The sequence below is a fragment of the Scylla paramamosain genome, chromosome 23 (assembly GCF_035594125.1).
Source record: "Scylla paramamosain isolate STU-SP2022 chromosome 23, ASM3559412v1, whole genome shotgun sequence".
Taxonomy (NCBI): domain Eukaryota; kingdom Metazoa; phylum Arthropoda; class Malacostraca; order Decapoda; family Portunidae; genus Scylla; species Scylla paramamosain.
In genome coordinates this window covers 75,001-93,177 of record NC_087173.1, presented here as the reverse complement: position 1 = coordinate 93,177, position 18,177 = coordinate 75,001, and the positions used below count along the sequence as shown (strand labels likewise).

At 41.0% G+C, this 18,177-nt stretch overlaps 1 protein-coding gene across 11 annotated transcripts in view; it reads right to left on the bottom strand.

Annotated features, from left to right (window-relative positions):
• LOC135111971 (circumsporozoite protein-like) overlaps positions 1-18,177 on the bottom strand; it is a 175,442-nt gene that overhangs the window by 116,816 nt on the left and 40,449 nt on the right. For 8 of the 11 annotated variants that reach the window (XM_064025649.1, XM_064025650.1, XM_064025655.1 and 5 more), the window contains exon 4: positions 14,819-14,872. The exons of the other annotated variants lie outside the window; for them this stretch is intronic. In XM_064025649.1, coding sequence (XP_063881719.1) covers positions 14,819-14,872 — 54 coding nt within the window. The remainder of the gene's footprint in view (positions 1-14,818; positions 14,873-18,177) is intronic. 11 annotated transcript variants of the gene reach the window in all.

Below are 18,177 nucleotides of genomic sequence, written 5' to 3'. Positions count from 1 at the left end.
ACAGTGATGATTTTTGTAAAGTTAAGCACTAGTAGCAGCAGCAGCAGCAGCAGCAGCAACAGCAGCAGCAGTAGCAGCAGCAGCAGCAGCAGCAGCAGCTATAGTAGCAGCAGCAGCAGCAGCAGGAGTAGTAGTAGTAGTAGTAGTAGTAGTAGTAGTAGTAGTAGTAGTAGTAGTAGTAGTAGTAGTAGTAGTAGTAGTAACAGTAGTAGTTGCTCCTTTTGTTGTTGTTGTTGTTGTGGAAGGAAGGAAAAGCAGCAATACCAACAACAGCAACAAGATCAGCGACGGCAACAGCAACACCAGCAGCAGCAGCAGCAGCAGGAGCAGCAGCATATTTAGTGTAATAATCTCCAACAGATAAAACACGCGGTGAGAAGTAACACGAGGCATCCTGGACAAACACCTGTCCACCTCGGCCCTGCAGGAGCTAAGATAGACAAAATGCATTTATAGTTGTTCAAGTGTCCAGCTTAGGTTACAGAGGCGTAGGTTAAGTCAGCCTGGTTGCATGGTGCACACCAGGATGCATGATATTTTTCAAAGGTTACCCAGAATTGTTGGCTACATGGAAGTGTACATGACATGACCAGTGTCATGAGGAAGAAGAAGTAAGTTAAGTAAGTTCATACTGCTTAGTATGAAAAGATATAAATTGTGATTAAAGTATTACAAATTCATGTATTATATTGGTATATTACAGTACACTCAAACGCAACCCGCGCCTCATGTGTTTGAGATGTGGCGTTTTAAGACCAAAGAAAAAAAGTCAAATATTCATGTAATTCTTTTGTAATCAGTTGTCCAAGGCTCAAGTGTACATAAATTTATTAAATTTATTTAATTTAAAGGATGGATGGATTTAGAAAAGGTGGAAATACTGAAAAAAAGAAATAAATAGAATAACATTCAATAAATTATGAGAAAAAAAATTACGTAGTAATAAGACAGTCTTCTGCAGGAGAAGAAAAAGAAGAAGGAATAGGAGGAATAATACAGCAACATTCTCGCATGCATTGTTGAAGTTGAAGTGTGGATGTCTGAAGCAGCAGCTTTGCCTGGCACTTTCACAGTCAGTCCCCTAACTGACTCCCCTGAGTTAGCGTAGTTTCCTTTCAAGGAATTCTTTTTTTTTTCTCTCTCTCTCTAAACACAGCCTATCACAGGTCGAACTTTGCCTGGCGCCAACGGAGATTTGACCAGTCGTAGTTTACATATATATATTTCTTCCTCTGATGGCGGTGACGCTGCTGCTTCTTCCTCTGAGAGCAGTGGTGGTAGTTCTTTTTCTCTGCTTCTTTTTTCTTGATTTCTTCCTCTGATGGCGGTAATGCTGCTGCTGCTGCTGCTGCTGCTGCTGCTGCTTCTTCTTCCTCTGATGGCGTTGCTTCCTCTTCTTGTTCTAAGACAGTCAGTTTGATGGTCTGAGTTGGTAGGTGGTAGGGTAGACAGAGTGGAGAAAGTAGGAGGTGCTGCACACTCACCTCCCCTGCTCCCCAGTCATAATTCAAGTCAGGTTGGTGGAAGACTGGGAAGGGTAGGGAGGTGCTGCACACTCACCTCCCCTGCTCCCCAGTCATAATTCAAGTCAGGTTGGTGGAAGACTGGGAAGGGTAGGGAGGTGCTGCACACTCACCTCCCCTGCTCCCCAGTCATAATTCAAGTCAGGTTGGTGGAAGACTGGGAAGGGTAGGGAGGTGCTGCACACTCACCTCCCATGCTTCCCAGGTTACATTTGTAACATCTGTCAGGTTGGTTATTTTTGGAGTTGCCAGGGTCAGTCAGTCAAGCCCAGGGAAGTGCTACGCACTCACCTTGCCACGATCAGAGGGGTGGTGGTGGTGGTAGATTTGGAGCTGGTAGGATGAGTCACATTGGTGGTGGAAGTCAAACTGGAAGACTGGGAAGGGTAGGGAGGTGCTGCACACTCACCTCCCATGCTCCCCACGGTCAGTCAATTTGGTGGTCTGTTGCCAGATTAGAGTAAGATTTGTAAGTCAGTCAGGATGGTTGTTTTTAGAGTTGCCAGGGTCAGTCAGGCTGGTGGTAGGGAAGTGCTACGCACTCACCTACCCTGGACAGGGTAAGATGTAGGGATGTAGGGATCAGAGTCACAGTGTCAGAGAGTTGCTCTTAGAAGTTGCCAGGATGAGTAAGGTCAAACTGGGAGACTGGGAAGTGTAGGGAGGTGCTGCACACTCACCTCACATGCTCCCCAGGGCCAGTCAGTTTGGTGATTACATATCTGTAAATCAGGCAGGTTGTTTGTTTTTTTGAGCTGCCAGGGTCAGTCAGTCAGGGTCAGACAAGGGAAGTGCTACGCACTCACCTTGCCAAGATCAGAGGGGTGGTGGTGGTGGTGGTCTGTAGAGTTGGAGTTGCTCTTTGGAGTTGGTAGGATGAGTCAGATTGACGGGAGACTGGGAAGGGTAGGGAGGTGCTGCACACTCACCTCCCGTGCTTCCCAGGGTCAGTCAGTATGGTGGGTCTTTAGAGTTGCCAGGATGAGTCACGGGAAGTGCTACGCACTCACCTTGCCAGGATCAGTTGCCAGGGTGGGGAGTACTGGAGTACTGGTGGTGGTCTGTACAGTTGGAGTTGCTAGAATGAGTCAGATTGTTGGTCAAAGTCAAACTGGGAGACTGGGAAGGGTAGGGAGGTGCTGCACACTCACCTCCCGTGCTTCACAGGTGGGGTGGTGGTCTTTGGAGTTGTCAGGGTCAGTCAGGTTGGTATTGATTTATTTTTATTATTTATTGTTGATTGCCAGACTCAGTCACTTTTACTGACGGGGGGAGAAGGGGTTTTATGGTTTTTAATTTATTTATTTTTCGTTAATTTTATTTTATTTATATACTTTATTTTATTTTCTATTTATTTTATTTTTTGGTGTGGTAGTCCGTAGACTTGGGGAGAGAAGGGAAGTGCTGTGCACTCACATCTCTTGCTCTCCCGAGGTCCGAGGTGGTAGGGAGGTTTTTATTTTTATTTTATTCATTTATTTACTTATTTGCTTTATTTATTTATTTATTTTATTTTATTTTATTTCATTTATTTATTTATTTTTTTTGTGGGGAAGGTTGGGAGAGAAGGGAACTGCTATGCACTCACCTTGATTTTTATTATTATTATTTTTTTTTTCTATCTTTTGCCTGGAAGGTTGGGAGAGAAGGGAAGTGCTATGCACTCACCTTCATGTTTTTTTTATCTATTTTTTTTTCCTGTTAGGTGGAGAGAAGAGAAGTGCTATGCACTTACCTTTATTTTTATTTATTTATTTTTTATTTTTTATTTTTTTATTTTATTTTATTTTTTATTATTATTTTTTTGCCTGGTACTCCGTAGACTTGCCAGGGTTAGGTAGGGGAGAGAAGGGAAGCGCTGTGCACTCACCTCCCTTGCTCTCCCGGGGGCGGTAAGGCGGTGCCTTCCTCCCCTGGGGAGGGGTAGGGAGGTGCTGCGCACTCACCTCCCCTCCTCCCCGTGGGCAGCTCCATCACCGTACCTGTGTGTTTGAGGCACACATGGTGATGGAGGGATGCTCTTTGAAGGTTTTTGTGAGTTCCGAGAGGGGGGTTCGAACCTACGCGCCCCTCACTTCCCTCACGCCAAACTCCAAGTGCATCACTCTACCCACTGGGCCACGAGGGCCCTTTTTCTTTTTTTTAAAGTTGGTCTATTTCCCCATCTTCCCCTCTTTTTTGTTAAGTTGGTCTATTTCCCCATCTAATGTTCACGCCAGTATGTATTAAAGAATTATGAGGTGAATTAATTTCATTACGTTATTTATTTATTGTATTTTCTATGGGATATGACCGCTGGCATCCCACACACACTGGGTTCCCAAGACTGTCACTACGCCATGAAACCCCAACGGTAAACAAGATATATTTGAACACATGATTTCCCCTCCAGTGTTCATGCAGCACCAAAAGTTCAATAAGAAAAACTGCTGCTGATTCTAAAGTGAGCGTTCATGCCCACAGTGATAATTAGATAATTGTTGACTTGTGGGAGTATGTCGTGGAGTGCAAATAGCAGTAGGTGAGATCAGAGAACTTTACAGAGGCGGGCATTCCTTGTGTCTGGAGCCGCCTCCTGGAACCCTCCCCTGTGCTGCACCACCACCACCATCACCAACAACAATAACAACAACACAACATTACACCTGTCCATCCTGCAGCACGAGAATGACTCAGCCCAGAGAACCACGGATTGCTTTATTCGTAATTCACGTCCACTCTCAACATAGACATCAATCAAAATATGTCATTGAAAAAGCTGGTGAAGCACTCACTTCTTCACACAGGCTTTACTACCTATCAGCAGGATGAAAGCTTCCGACTGGGAGGAAGGGCGGCGTCGGGAGGGATTAAGGGAGAGAGGGTAGGGGGACCAGCGGAGGCTGCAAGTGTGTTTATGCTTCATAGGTATAAAAAAGAATACTGCATGAAAAAGAAGAAAGACCTGTGCCCCTCCCACCCCTGCTCCCCGCGTGAGGCAATACACAGTGAAGTGGTACTGTTGTTGTTATTATCATTATTATTATTATTATTATTATTATTATTATTATTATTATTATTATTATTATTATTATATATTATTATACATTATTTATTATCATTATCATTATTACTATTATTATTACCATCATAATTATTATTATTACCGTCATCATCGTCACCAGCACCATCATTGTAGTGTAGCGGGTTTGTGTCCTTTTATTTCCGTGTCGTATCTTGTAAGTTGTAAGTTTTGATAGTTCAGTATTTGTAACGATGGAGACCTTGTTTTGTTTTGTTTTTAATGCACTGCACGGTGTCATTGGCATTTACATCTATATTTTCTACAGTTTTTTTTTCTGTTACTTATGTACTGAATCTATTTGTTTTGCAGAAAAAAAAGTCCAAACAGTAACAGACCAAGAGGTTCTTATAAGTTTGTTTGGGTGACTATTCTACTCTATTAGTGGTAGAGAAAGGATAGCACAGAAGAAGGGTCCTTCCATCCCCCACCCCCTATCCCTCCAGGCAAGGCTCACCTGAGAAAGAAAATGGTACCATGTTGTATAGAAATAAAAAACAACATGGAATGTGAGAGGAAACTAAGAAAGAGAGGAGGACTACTTCTACCACATACAATCTACATGCCAGCACGGACAGTACGGAGTGAACGTGTTCGTTATTCAGACATGAACAATGACAACCGGGAATTAGTGTCTACATACTTGTCAAGACAGGTTTTCAATGAGTGTACAGTACCTGAGTTAACGACGCTTGATGGAACACAATTCCACATATTTATGACAAGATTGAAGTAAAATGTTTGGCTTCATTTGTTTGAAATCGCTTACCTATTATTTGCTATTGTTTCTTGTAACATTAGACATGTTGAGTCTTAGGAAGAATTCGGGTCTCATATTTGTGAAACCCTTAAAAGTTTAGTAAAGCAATATCAGATCCCCTCTTAGCCTGCGTTTGGATAGGGAGAATAGATCTCGTTCTTTAAGACGTTCCTTGTAGGGTTAATTGCGAAGCTTTCAAGTAATTTTCGTTACTCTACTTCGTATTGTCTTTTTTTTTGATTTCTCAATATTCCTTTTGTAGTAGGATGACAAAAACTGTACATTGTATTCAAGATGAATACGTACAAGTGAGTTGTACAAGGCCAGATTTTTTATTTATTTATTTTTTTCAGATTTGAAGGCGAAAGATCTTCTTAATGAAAACTATTAATTTATTGGCAATTTCAATGACACCGGCACAGTGTTTGCTTGGTTTAAGATCTGCTGTCACTAAAACTCCCAGATCTTTCTCAGGATCCAAACTATTGATGGGGGGATTACTTTTTATAATTTTCCAGCAGATTACTATTTCCTATATTTAATACGTGGCATTTATCAAAATCAAAGTTATAAGCCACGTTTCACACCATTCAATGAGAGTGTATACATCATTTTGCAAAATTTGACGTTGGTTTGGTGTCAGTCTTGTTAGCAATTTTAGTATCTGTCAATTTTGACAGTTTACTTCTGATTCCTTCGTCTATGTCATTGATATATATTATGAAGAGGATCGGTCCTAAGATTGAACACTGAGGAACGCCACTACTTATATCAATCTAATTTGAAGAATTAGCGTTTGTGGTGACCCCCATACCACAATATATATTGTACTGTCAAAAAAAAAAAAAAAAAAAAGACGAAAGAAAACAAAATAAGGAAAAAGAAAGAAGTGAAGATAAAATAAGTCAGAAGAAAGAGGAAATGGAATGTTTATAGTGATTGATGTGTTGCTGATATCATGTGTGTTTTTCTCACTGAACATTAATGGCGCCGACTGAATATTTGTTGTGTTTGTGCAAGTGATATTGTCTGTGTTTTGCACGATGATTGCGTTGATCAGTGAATATGTTGAAGAGATATAAGGTAACACCTAATAACTTTGAATGATTTAAAGATGAATGCAAGTGAGAAATTTTGAGTTTTAAGAAATGTAAATAATTAGTAGTTATTAATTAAAATATGAAAATGTTTGTGAGTTTTACTGTACCATTTATAAACCAATTCCTTGCAATATCTCAGAACACGACACGTTAATTCAGTATGTCTGTCTGTCTGTCTGTCTCTCTGTCTGTCTGTCTGTCTATTTACCTAATGTATTTTCTACTTACTGAACTGTTTATCTACCCATCTATTTATATTTATATCTAATTAAATACTTATTCATTTATTCATCTATCTATCAATCTATCTATCCATCCATCTGTCCATCTATATATCTATTTATCAGCCAGTCGATCTATTTAACCATTTACCCATCCAGCCATCTATCTATAACTCTACCTGTTCAACCAGATACCTATTCATTAATCAATTCGTCAGACCAACAACACATTTCTCTATCTGCGCCTGAACATACTCACCGATCCATCTCCCCGTTCACCGCCACTGTACCGAGATAATGCACCCTCAATACACTCCTATACTCGGCGGCGGCTAGGCAACGCTATTTCGACATGTTCCACTAAGCATCCCTCCAGTTCCTCCCACAGCTCCCTGCTTATAAGGGGAGACCAGGCCCTGCTAATACTACGGGACGGGAGGAGGAGGGGGAGGAAGAGGAGGGGCGTCTGTTGCAAGCATTATGTCGGCAAAAGGAAGGGTGGACCGTAAGGGAGAGAGGATGAAGGATGGTGGAGCGAGGGAAGAGAAGAAAGGAGCTCGTGAAAATGGGAGAAGTTGAGAGTGAGGTGTGGTGGTGGTGGTGGTGGTGGTGGTGGTGGTGGTGGTGGTGGTGAGGGACGGAAGATTAATTAGAAATGATTATTTGTGGCGGGGGTGATGTATGGGACAGAATCGTGGTGGAGTGTTGTGTAAGCTGTGGTGATGGTGACGGTGATGGTGATGTTGTGGTGACGAGGATGAGCTTGTGCGTGAATGATTACTGATTAGTGATGACAGGTTAATAGAGCGTCAGTTTATATTAACAGCCACTGGACATGATACATTACGGACAGCTGGTGTGCAGTGGAGGGAGCGTGTTATTATCATAGTCTCCAGATCACTTATTAGAGTCTAGAATAGATCATAAGGCTAACAATTTGGTTACAGTTTACAATACCACTTAATTTCCGCATGGTAAAGAGTGGATGGAAAAGAGAGTTAAATCAGGTTGGTTCATTTAGTTAGGAAGGTGTCTTGATACTCGTCTCTTATAGCAACTCAAGTCATACGGAGGTGAGTAAACATATATGATCAGTTCAAGTCATAACAAGTTTGGGAAGTCCGATAAAAAATCAGGGAGAATTACGGAGTTTAACTGTGAAAGGGATCAAAGAGTGAAGAGGCCAGTCAACTCTCGCACTATTAAAGAGAAGACAAGGGCTGCTTTGTATTCATGGTGAGGGGAATCACAGCAGGGGCGGGATGTGATACGTTAATAGGAGTGTTTGTATGCATAATAAAGTGACACAATAATGGATATGGAACGTGCCACATTGATTACTTTGCATTCATTTTAAAGGGAAATCATGCCACCAATGAAATGTAACACGTTATTTGGAGTTTTTATCCATAAAAAGAACCGTAGTAAGGGATTTCAAGGAAGCATTAAGTGATAGTCAGATGACACTTGATCATAAAAGTAAATGAATACCTAACTCAACGCACAGAAAAAGAAAAAAAAGTACTGAAATTTTAAAGAACACATGCTTCTCTCTGACGAGCATCACTCGCAAGACCTGCATTACATTCAGTCCCGAAGAGTTCTCAAGAGCCCTTTTAAATTATTTGACCCTTCCACATGAAACAATCACACTGGAGAAATGGTTCTCAACTGGTGGTCCTCAGTGACTCTTTAGGGTGGTCCACAGGATGCCTACTGTATTTGCTGATAAAAATTAAATGGGAAATTCAGTATGAACAATTTGATCAAAATGAATAACTACTATTATTACATTTCTATTTAAGAGAACCATTGACAGTCTAAGTTGTAGCTGTTAGGTAATACTTCGAGTCACTTCTAAGTTTAATCTACAACGAATGTTCACAATTCACGCCGCCATCCGGGACAAGGGCCTGAGAACATACTTGTATTATACGCGTCAAGGTGACGAGCCATCCTGTTCATTTCTGTCAGCTTCCACGCGGCTACACGAGTCGTCAAGTGCTGTGGACCACCGTGCCTGTGGCCACTGGCCACCGAACTGCAGTGTTGCTTAGTTGTATTAAAACAAAATTGAAAGGGTCCACATTTTCTTTTTGTTTTTGTTAGTGGCCCGTGCCCTGAAAAGAGATGAAAACCACTGCACTAGAGAGTAATAACGGCATTAGCAAAAGCGTCTACTTCAAACACCCTTTTGTCTCTGCCTGTGGGCGCACAAATTACCTCAGAATGTTACGTCACAATGAATAAGACAAGTGAAAAAGCTTTCTTTCTCTTAAATTTGAATACCGTCTTTTCGGAAATATTGATTTTTTTTTTTTTTTTGTGCAATAAGAAAGAAAAACTTGTCCAGTTTTCAGAAGAGTGAAAAAATCTACAATTCACCCTAAGGAGAAGGAACAGAAAAATTATGAGCTCTACAACCACCACCACCACCACCACCACCACGTCCACCACCACCACCACCACCTCCTCCTCCTCCTCCTCCTCCTCCTCCTCTTCCTCTTCGTCCTCCTCCTCTTATTTTTTTTTTTTTTTGCATAGGAATAATGATAAAATCTCACTTCATTCTTTCCAATCAAAATGCAGCCAGTTTTTTCCCACACTCAACGATGGTTTTCCCACGCCAGCACAAGCACAAGGACGTGTCAGTTTGGCAGAAGTCATACACTGATCTAGCTTACATTACTAAATGGTAGTTAATCTAAATTAATTCCAAAGCGATATGTAAAGACCTGTGGGAGTGTTTCTGTTTTGGTTATCCATTGTAATCACATGTAATCCTCATTTTCTTCGTCCGCATTCTCCTGTTATTGATCAACTTTGTGATTTTAAGTACTAGAGGTCAAAGTTGCAGGGGATAACCTGTGTATGCAGCCCCTAAAGGGAAGGTACACAAACCCAGTGACCGAAGCTGTGGCCTGATTGACTGCCGCCTCCCTGGAAAGCGCAACGCAAGGATGCTGCACCACCCCTCAACAACCAAACTGTGCCTTCACCTGCGCTACGCACACACCACATCACACAACTATCATACATTTACACCCTCCCTCACAAACAAAAGTAGACAGGCCACAACTCTTTCCCTCACTATTCTTTCAAATTCTATGTGGTTTTTCTATACCACGTGGTATCAATTCCTGTATCTTGTCAGCTTCTGCTGGAGGGATTGGTGGGGAGGAACCTACTGTACTATCCTGTATCTCCCACAAATAGTTAATGTAGAATAATTATCCAAACAGCCTCGTCAATACCTCAAGGTTTGGTCTTCCAGTGCATTCCTTTGTATTCCTTTGTATTCTTTCCTCCTCCTCCTCCTCCTCCTCCTCCTCCTCCTCCTCCTGCTGCCGCTGCTGCTTCTGTTGGAAGTCATGGCTGATGAATAACACGTGAAAATGTTCTTAAATCACCCAGTGAAATCATAACTCGAGCTAAGACAGAGAGAGAGAGAGAGAGAGAGAGAGAGAGAGAGAGAGAGAGAGAGAGAGAGAGAGAGAGAGAGAGAGAGAGAGAGAGAGAGAGAGAGAGAGAGAGAGAGAGCGTTCTAGGCCAGAGAGCCACATCAGTCCCCTTCCCCCACCCCCCCAACCCAGCAACACACTTCAAGCAACCATTCTGTAGACGCATCACGGGATCATTTTTAAGAGCAATACTGGATGACCATTAGGGGAGCCACACTCCACGGCCACACGCGGGTCTGTCAGGAGGGAGGGGGCGGGCAACAGGGGCAGGCGGACCATACCAGCGTGTAGGGTCAAAACATATCACGGCAAAAAGGAGATACAGGAAGTGAGGCTATGTTTTAGTCCTATACATTATTAAAGACAAAAAAATGGTCTATATGAATCAATATATGGAAAAGAACTTAGATTTTTTCCTTTCTACAGACAAATTAAGATGAGATGCAGGAGGTGAGGCTAAAGTTTACCCCTATTTATTGTTAAAAATTGTTCTCTGTGTGAGGATATGAAAAAGGAAAAAAATAACATTATGATATTTTTTCTTTTCTTTTCTTGAGAAACTTACTTGTAGCTAGAAACATATAATGACAAAAAGAAGGCTGACAAAAAAGAAAATAGCGTTTTACAGAGTACATCGTTGAAAAAAGTTTTGTATAAATCAAGATATGGAAAAAGCAGTATAAAATGGTACGTTTTTTTTTTTTTTTTCGCCTAGGGACACACGTGGAACACACTTGTCAAGTTAAGTGAACATAAAGTGGAAATGCTGAAGATAAACAAGATAATGAAGGAACACTGAACCCTTCACGAGAATGGAACTGCTGATATTACTGGCATTTTTTTTTCAAGTGTACATCATTATCCCAGACTACATCACCACAACTACATCATTCCGTCACAGCGTAAAGGGAGAGACTATAGTGGTGATGATGTCACTGTATTTATGCTCTACAAGCTGCATCACTTTAACAAACTTTAGGCGCTGTATCATTACAAACACAACTCATCACCCACAGCAGAGTACCACACTAACATCCGACATTACCTCACCCTCCTGAGCCAATAACCTGCAGGGAGTGCCACAGCCCCGCCAGGCTACATAGAATACAAGCAATCACCCTGAGAGCGCACCCCGTCACGTGGCTCACTCTAATAGAAGCTTACAGTGTAGGGAAGCTGCCTCTGAGCGTCACATAATCCTGCACGCCATACAGACCACGCTACGCTACGCCTCCTCCTCCTCCTCCTCCTCCTCCTCCTTGTCACCGCCCGACCACTTGCCTTCCTCTTTTACATACAAACTGCACGCCCCACGCGGCGCATGCAAACACTAGCCCGTCGCCGTACATTTGGCCGTTTGCTCTGCTCTCGACACCCACACCCATGCACGTCACTGAGAGAGAGAGAGAGAGAGAGAGAGAGAGAGAGAGAGAGAGAGAGAGAGAGAGAGAGAGAGAGAGAGAGAGAGAGAGAGAAATATTCAAGGCAAAAAGTAAATTCTTTCATACAAATGCACCACATTAAGCGCCTCCAGCGTAAGACTGTATAATTATCAGGCAGGAAGCGCGGCAGTAAACACGTGAAGTCTATGGAGAAGGCAGGCCGTGTTTCACTTGCTGGTCTTGCCTCTCACTTTTTAATATACGTTTTCTTTTCTTCTTTTCTTTTTTTCCTTGCGTGGATTGACAAGGTGTGGAATAATAGTAAGAAAATATAAATAATAGAAAAACTGAATTTGTGTCACTGCAGCTGATAGTCCTGCTCTTTACTACTACTATTACTACTACTACTACTACTACTACTACTACTACTACTGTTATTAACATTCACCTATTACAACTCAGGAAAGCTTTTCTTTTCTCCAACTCTTTATTCTTCTTAAAAACATGGAACTGCATTTTAGAAATTAAATTTCAAATAGCCGAACACAAAAATCAATTAGATGCAAAAGATATTGGACGGCCCAACTTGAAACACTGCAGTAAACAATGCAACACATGTTTAATTTAGAGTCAGTATAAAATGGTATTGTAACATTTGCATATAGCCACTACTTATACTCACACTCTCATATCTTCTTGGCGAATGGCAAACAGAGGAACAAAGAAATGTCTTTTCAGTTGCCGCTTCCATACATACATAAAAAAAAAGAAAAAAAAGTCAACAATAAAAAATCTAAATATGTTTCTGGAAGTGCCTCAATACTCTTAAAACAACTAGTCACAGGAAGGGGAAAAAAAAAAAAACAGAAACAGGCAGAGAATTCTAGAGTTTACCAATGAAGGGGATGAAAGAATGAAGATATTGCTTAACTCACTCCTGGACTACTGAAAGGGAACGGAATAAAGTGAAAGTCTTGTGTAGCGTCAGCGTGGGGAAGGAGAGACGCATGCTGATGGCAAATTCAGAAGAGCAGTAACCATAGAAATAACAACACAAGACAGACTGCCCCCATTTTTTTCCATCTTCATATACTTGTGTGCATTTTTTGTAGCATATCAGTGTATTTCCTATGGTAAGCTCAGTAGGTATGAAATGTTCTCTAGGGTATGCATTAATTCATCCATTTATTTATTTATTTATTTTTTCCTTATTTATTATCTATTTATTTCATATTCTACTTTTCATAACCACATCGTACTGAGAGGCACTTTTGTGACTCACTGAGAAATCATTTGTTTATTACAGTACAGCATAAAGCAAGTGTCTGCAGTGAGTCAGACACTTTGTCAAGCAGCCTTACCTTACATGCACATGGAATAACATAGGCAAGCATGACAGCCTTCACTTAAATGTAAACCTAAAAATGGAAGGACGTACACTGCGCTACAAAAACAGCTCCGTCCCCGTCACTCACCGGTAAATTGTGAGTGTGTCAGGAGGAGCAGCAAAAAGCCAGTCCTCGTCGTCTGGCCGCGAGGAAGGAAAAAGGTCCCGCCGCTGCTGCATCCGACAAGACAAACACAAAATCAGAGGACTGTGTTAAACCCTCAAGACAAAAAGAAAAAAAAAAGTGTCTGAGTCTGATGGTGTCAACCAAGACTGGTTATCCCGTGTATGAAGTGAGTTATGGCAAATAATTCGCGCATTTTACGCCCTCCAACTCGATCTGTAGTGATGAGGCGATAGTTGCAAGAGTTACGAGGCAAAAACCTTCGCCCACATGTCGAGAAATCGAAATATGCAAAAGACAGCAAAAAAGGTGAGTCTGACGAAGAAATTACGTAAAATAAGAAAGATACGCCTTCAAAAGTTACCAACCAGGAAGTGTTTCGGAAACTGAAATCGAAATTTTTATATGCGATGGACAACAAAAGGTGCTCCTGGCCAAATCATCGTTGTACCCTCCAGGGCCAGGCGGGAGCGGTGGGGGGTACTGTACAGATGTGCAGTAACAAAAGTAGAGCCCCCCTCGCTTCGCTAGGGGAATAATCCCTCCAAAGATATTTAATACCTTACTAAATAATAAAGAAAATCATAAATTTTCTTTCTTTCGCTGACAAGGAAAATTAAAAACGTGATGAAACAAATATTTTCAGAAATCTACAACGACGAGCCTCTAAAAAAAGGGAGACAAATAGTGTGGGCCGGCTCTAGTCATCAAGGCCCACGTCACCTTGACTTTTCAAGGTGACAATCAACACACAGGCAAATAACAACACTTCACAGAACAATACAAGCTTTCCTCTCTTTGATTTTACTTGAATAAAGCTGCAGCAAAGGTTATGACGCTAAAAAGTTACCTTAGGTTAGGTCACAAATATCATGGTAGTAACGCTTCCCGGGAAATCAGAGTTAAAAATAATATCAATACCAATTGAACAAAGAAATTGTAAATATGTTTTCTCAATAGAAGAAAAGATTTTTATTTTATTTTATTCTATTTTTATTTATTTATTTTTTTTTTTACGTGGAAATCAAATCCACACTAAATGAAATGTGTTACAGTAATAGTTTCCAAGGACACTTTAGCATAACATGCAAAATATTATTAATCTACATAACGGTAAAACACAGAAAACGATAAATAAACGGATAAATTAGAAGATCTGATATTTGCTACCTGATAAAGTCTCAGGTGAATATTCCAGTTATGCTGGAAAGTTTTTTGTAATTGCATCTTTCCTTTCTTCACTCGTATATTCGTACATACAAAAGATACATACGAAAAAAAAAATTGAACGCAAAAATGATAGCTAAATGTTAGGTTTCAACTGAATCTCCAATTAAATATTTGTACCATAAAGATGACACCATTATAGAAAATATATGATTTCGTATTCTTCTTTTCTGTATGCATACACTAAAATAAGCACACGAAGACTGAAATACAAAAATGATAGTTTTGAAAAAGATTCTCGGTTAATCCTCAAAGAACTTTTTCCCTGTAAGATGTTGCAATGAACACTATAGACTAAATTTACATTCTTCTTTCATATAATATATACCCTGGGAAGGCAGAAAAATGGGAGACAAAAACAACGCTCTGGAAAAAGGTTTAAACTAATCCTTCAATGGATAATACTACTGACACGATACCATGGAAGCACATCCTTTCTTTCCTTCATAGATTCGTGGGAAGCAGACAGGAGAAAGGCAGGCAACAGACAGGTTTCGGTTGACATGGAAAAAAAAAGTTTAACATCGAGTTCCAAAACAGAGTGCACATGATGTAATGAAGCAGGTACTCACTTTCCTCCTGCACGTGTTGGCAGTGTTCACCGCGGCACCACCTGCCATCCTTTCCTGAAAATATCAAAACATCCACATAAGAAAGTGATGCAGCTTGACTTTTCTAAAAAGAGCTAAAAATGAAGCATCATAAACAAAACCACCACAAATCCTTTACTGCATGAGTTACAACATACACATAAACAAAAAACGAAAGAATAAATACTGAAGAAAAACACGAAATGTCATAAATAAAACGTGTCAAATTCCTCCAAGCAAGAACACATGGATACATGAAAAACAACACTGAAAACAGAACACACTTGAAACACTGAGAATGTTAATTATGCACAACACCTGCAGCAAAATAAAATCTAAAAAAAAAAAATAGCAAGGATATACTTAGAAAATAATAAGTACCACTTCAGTCTAGCCATAAAAAGTATTCACGGCACAAAACATGAAAGTCCCTTTGAGTATCTCCGCCAAGGTGGCCTGACTCATCTATTCTTCTTTCTTTATTGTTGCTCAGTAATACAACACATCCACCTTCCTCCATTTGTGGTTCTGATAACAACAACAACAACAACAACAACAACAACAACAACAACAACAACAACAACAACTCTCTGATTACTCCTAGTTAGATACCTGCCTTCTCGTGTGGTTACTGCGAGGACACAGGATGTTCCCTATAACGTCGTCTTACACAACAAAACAACAACAACAAAGGCTCCACAGACCACAAAGATATCGTAGTTGCTGTTGGTTCTGGATGTCACCGCTTCTTGGTAAGGATCTCAACAAAAGCAAACACCTGTGAGATCCACCCTACTTCTCGCTTGTGCTGCTAACTCTTCTGGATGAAGCAATACATTTAGTGTGATACCTTTCACTGGACCTGCCTAGTATAGTTGTGTCTACATATTTCAGAGATCCCGCGGTCATCTGAATACAAAAGCCTCACTGCAAAGCCAAGGTAGTGTTTGGCAGGCAGTAATATTCCTATATACGCATTACCAAAGGCATCCTATTTTATTAGTCCCGCTGCTTGCCAAACCAGTGCCAGACGCTCTTTTGATAAGGTCCCGCAGGAAGCAGTCTTTCCTACCACGGCAAGACTCACGATTTACTCATATTTTCCCTGAAACACAGTGATGAAGCTCCAGATATTAGTGTTTTCTACGATGCCTTTGCTATTTCCACACTATACATACATAGAGAAAAAAAATCTAACTGAGTGCTGGCTCCCGCGGCCCGCCAACCTACGCGGGTATTGTTTCCCTATGCGCTCATAGCAGAACAACCCAACAAGGCAAGTCTTACACCCGAAAGTCTCCCACCCATAAAGCTTCCCATCAGCCCCCCACTGCTCCTAAACCACGAGGTCCTTCTCATCTCACACCTGCCAGGGCAATGACAAGAAAACATGAGGCAGGCTGGAACAAAGAGGAGGATGCATTCAGCCCCGGTCTGCACGATACAACCCTGAGGAGAACGCTGGATGGCAGACACTATACAGCTTATAATCAAGCCCACGCCTACACCTCAGGAGTGGGCAGATGGAACACAAGCCACCTAGTGCAGAAACACCGGTGTTTGAAACGCAGGAAACGTACAGTGATAACTCGCATGGTTACAGAAGGGAAATAAATAAATATGCTAGTGAGAGAAAAAAAAAAAAAAAAAAACAGCGTGTTACAATTGCGGAGAATTCAAACACCCCAGATGGTTACGTAGAAATTCTTAATTGTGATTGATTTTTAGATGTGACAATGGTCGAGGAGCCGGGATATGCATGTATGTCCATAGTACCCTCAATCCCTCTGTCATTAACCTAGATGTGCCAAGACCGACAGGCGTGGAGGATGTATGGGTAAAGATACAGTGCAGGAAGTTGCCGGCCATCATCATTGGTTGTGTATATCGACACCCTAAGGCTTTAGCCACATCATTTGACTACATTCAAGATGTTTTTAGGATGGTAGGTCTGCGTGATAAAAGGATCTTTATCCTAGGTGATTCTAATGATGATATGATGACAACGGGTAATAAAATCAGTAAGATAATAAAAAACAAGCTGACACAAATAACAGATAGACCCACAAGAACAACCTCAACATCAGCTACTTTACTAGATCTCATAATAACTAATAAACCTGATGTCATTCTACCACAAGACGTTGTTCCTCAGGTCACTGTTGATCATGACCTAGTGTCTGTTGTTTTAATGGTTAGAAAACCTAAAAAACTGCCAATGGTAAAAAAAGTTTTCGTAATTTGAAGAACTATGATAGACACTTTTTGTTCGCTCCTCTTTGACAATATTCATAATATGAATAATATATTTTTAACTGACGATGTGAACAAACAAGTATGCATTTATAATGACGTTTTTATTAACCGTCTTGACATGTGTGCCCCTCTTGTAACTAGAGCAGTGAAAGGAAAACCTACACCATGAAGAAATGACGATATCCGTGAGGCAATGGAGGACCGTGATAGGTTACAAAGAAAGCTTAAAATCAACACAAGTAATTCACGGTTACGGAATCTAAGTGATAGAGCCGAAGAGTTCAATAATATCTTTTCTAGTGTTAGAAAATCCACTTTTAAACGCTCACAGAAGGTAAATCTGTCGTCCATCTCCCTCAGTCTAATATTAATATTATCTCTGCTTTTAGGCCTGAACCCGTAGATACTAACACCGTTATATTAACAGTTAAAGATCTTAATGCAACCAGCTCTGTCGGCTCTGATGGCATAGGGTTACGGTTTCTCCGGGAAGCGTGGTGGTAGTTAAGTGAGGCTGAAGAGGAGGAGCACAAGTCATGCTGCGATTGATGGATGATGGCAATCAAGGGTCGCAAGAGAGGAGGCGGGACGCAAGGCGCCTTCAGGCCAGTCACTGCTGGTGTCCCTCGCCTCCCCTTCCTGCCTCGCTGCGAGGTGAAGGGGCCACTACCACCGCTGGCTCAACACTTACACTACCTTTGCGTCTCAACACTGAAATGCTTCAATGAATGGGAATGAACGGGAAATTAATGGTCACTTAAAATTGCTTATAACAAGTACATGTTACTGTTTTAAATCAATCTGTCTGTCTGCGTCTGTCTGTTTATCTCTGCCTCACATGTTCACTATAATGTTCTGTAAGAATGAGCATCCCAATCTCTGTTGCTTTGTTGCAATGCATCTGTTTGTATTAATGTTGTGTGTGTGTGTGTGTGTGTGTGTGTGTGTGTGTGTGTGTGTGTGTGTGTGTGTGTGTGTGTGTGTGTGTGTGTGTGTGTGTGTCAGGTATAACATTACGAGTGGAACAATATTTCCGAGTATGGGTCAGTAGGTCTGTCTTCAGGTATATTTAGTAGTTTTAGGAA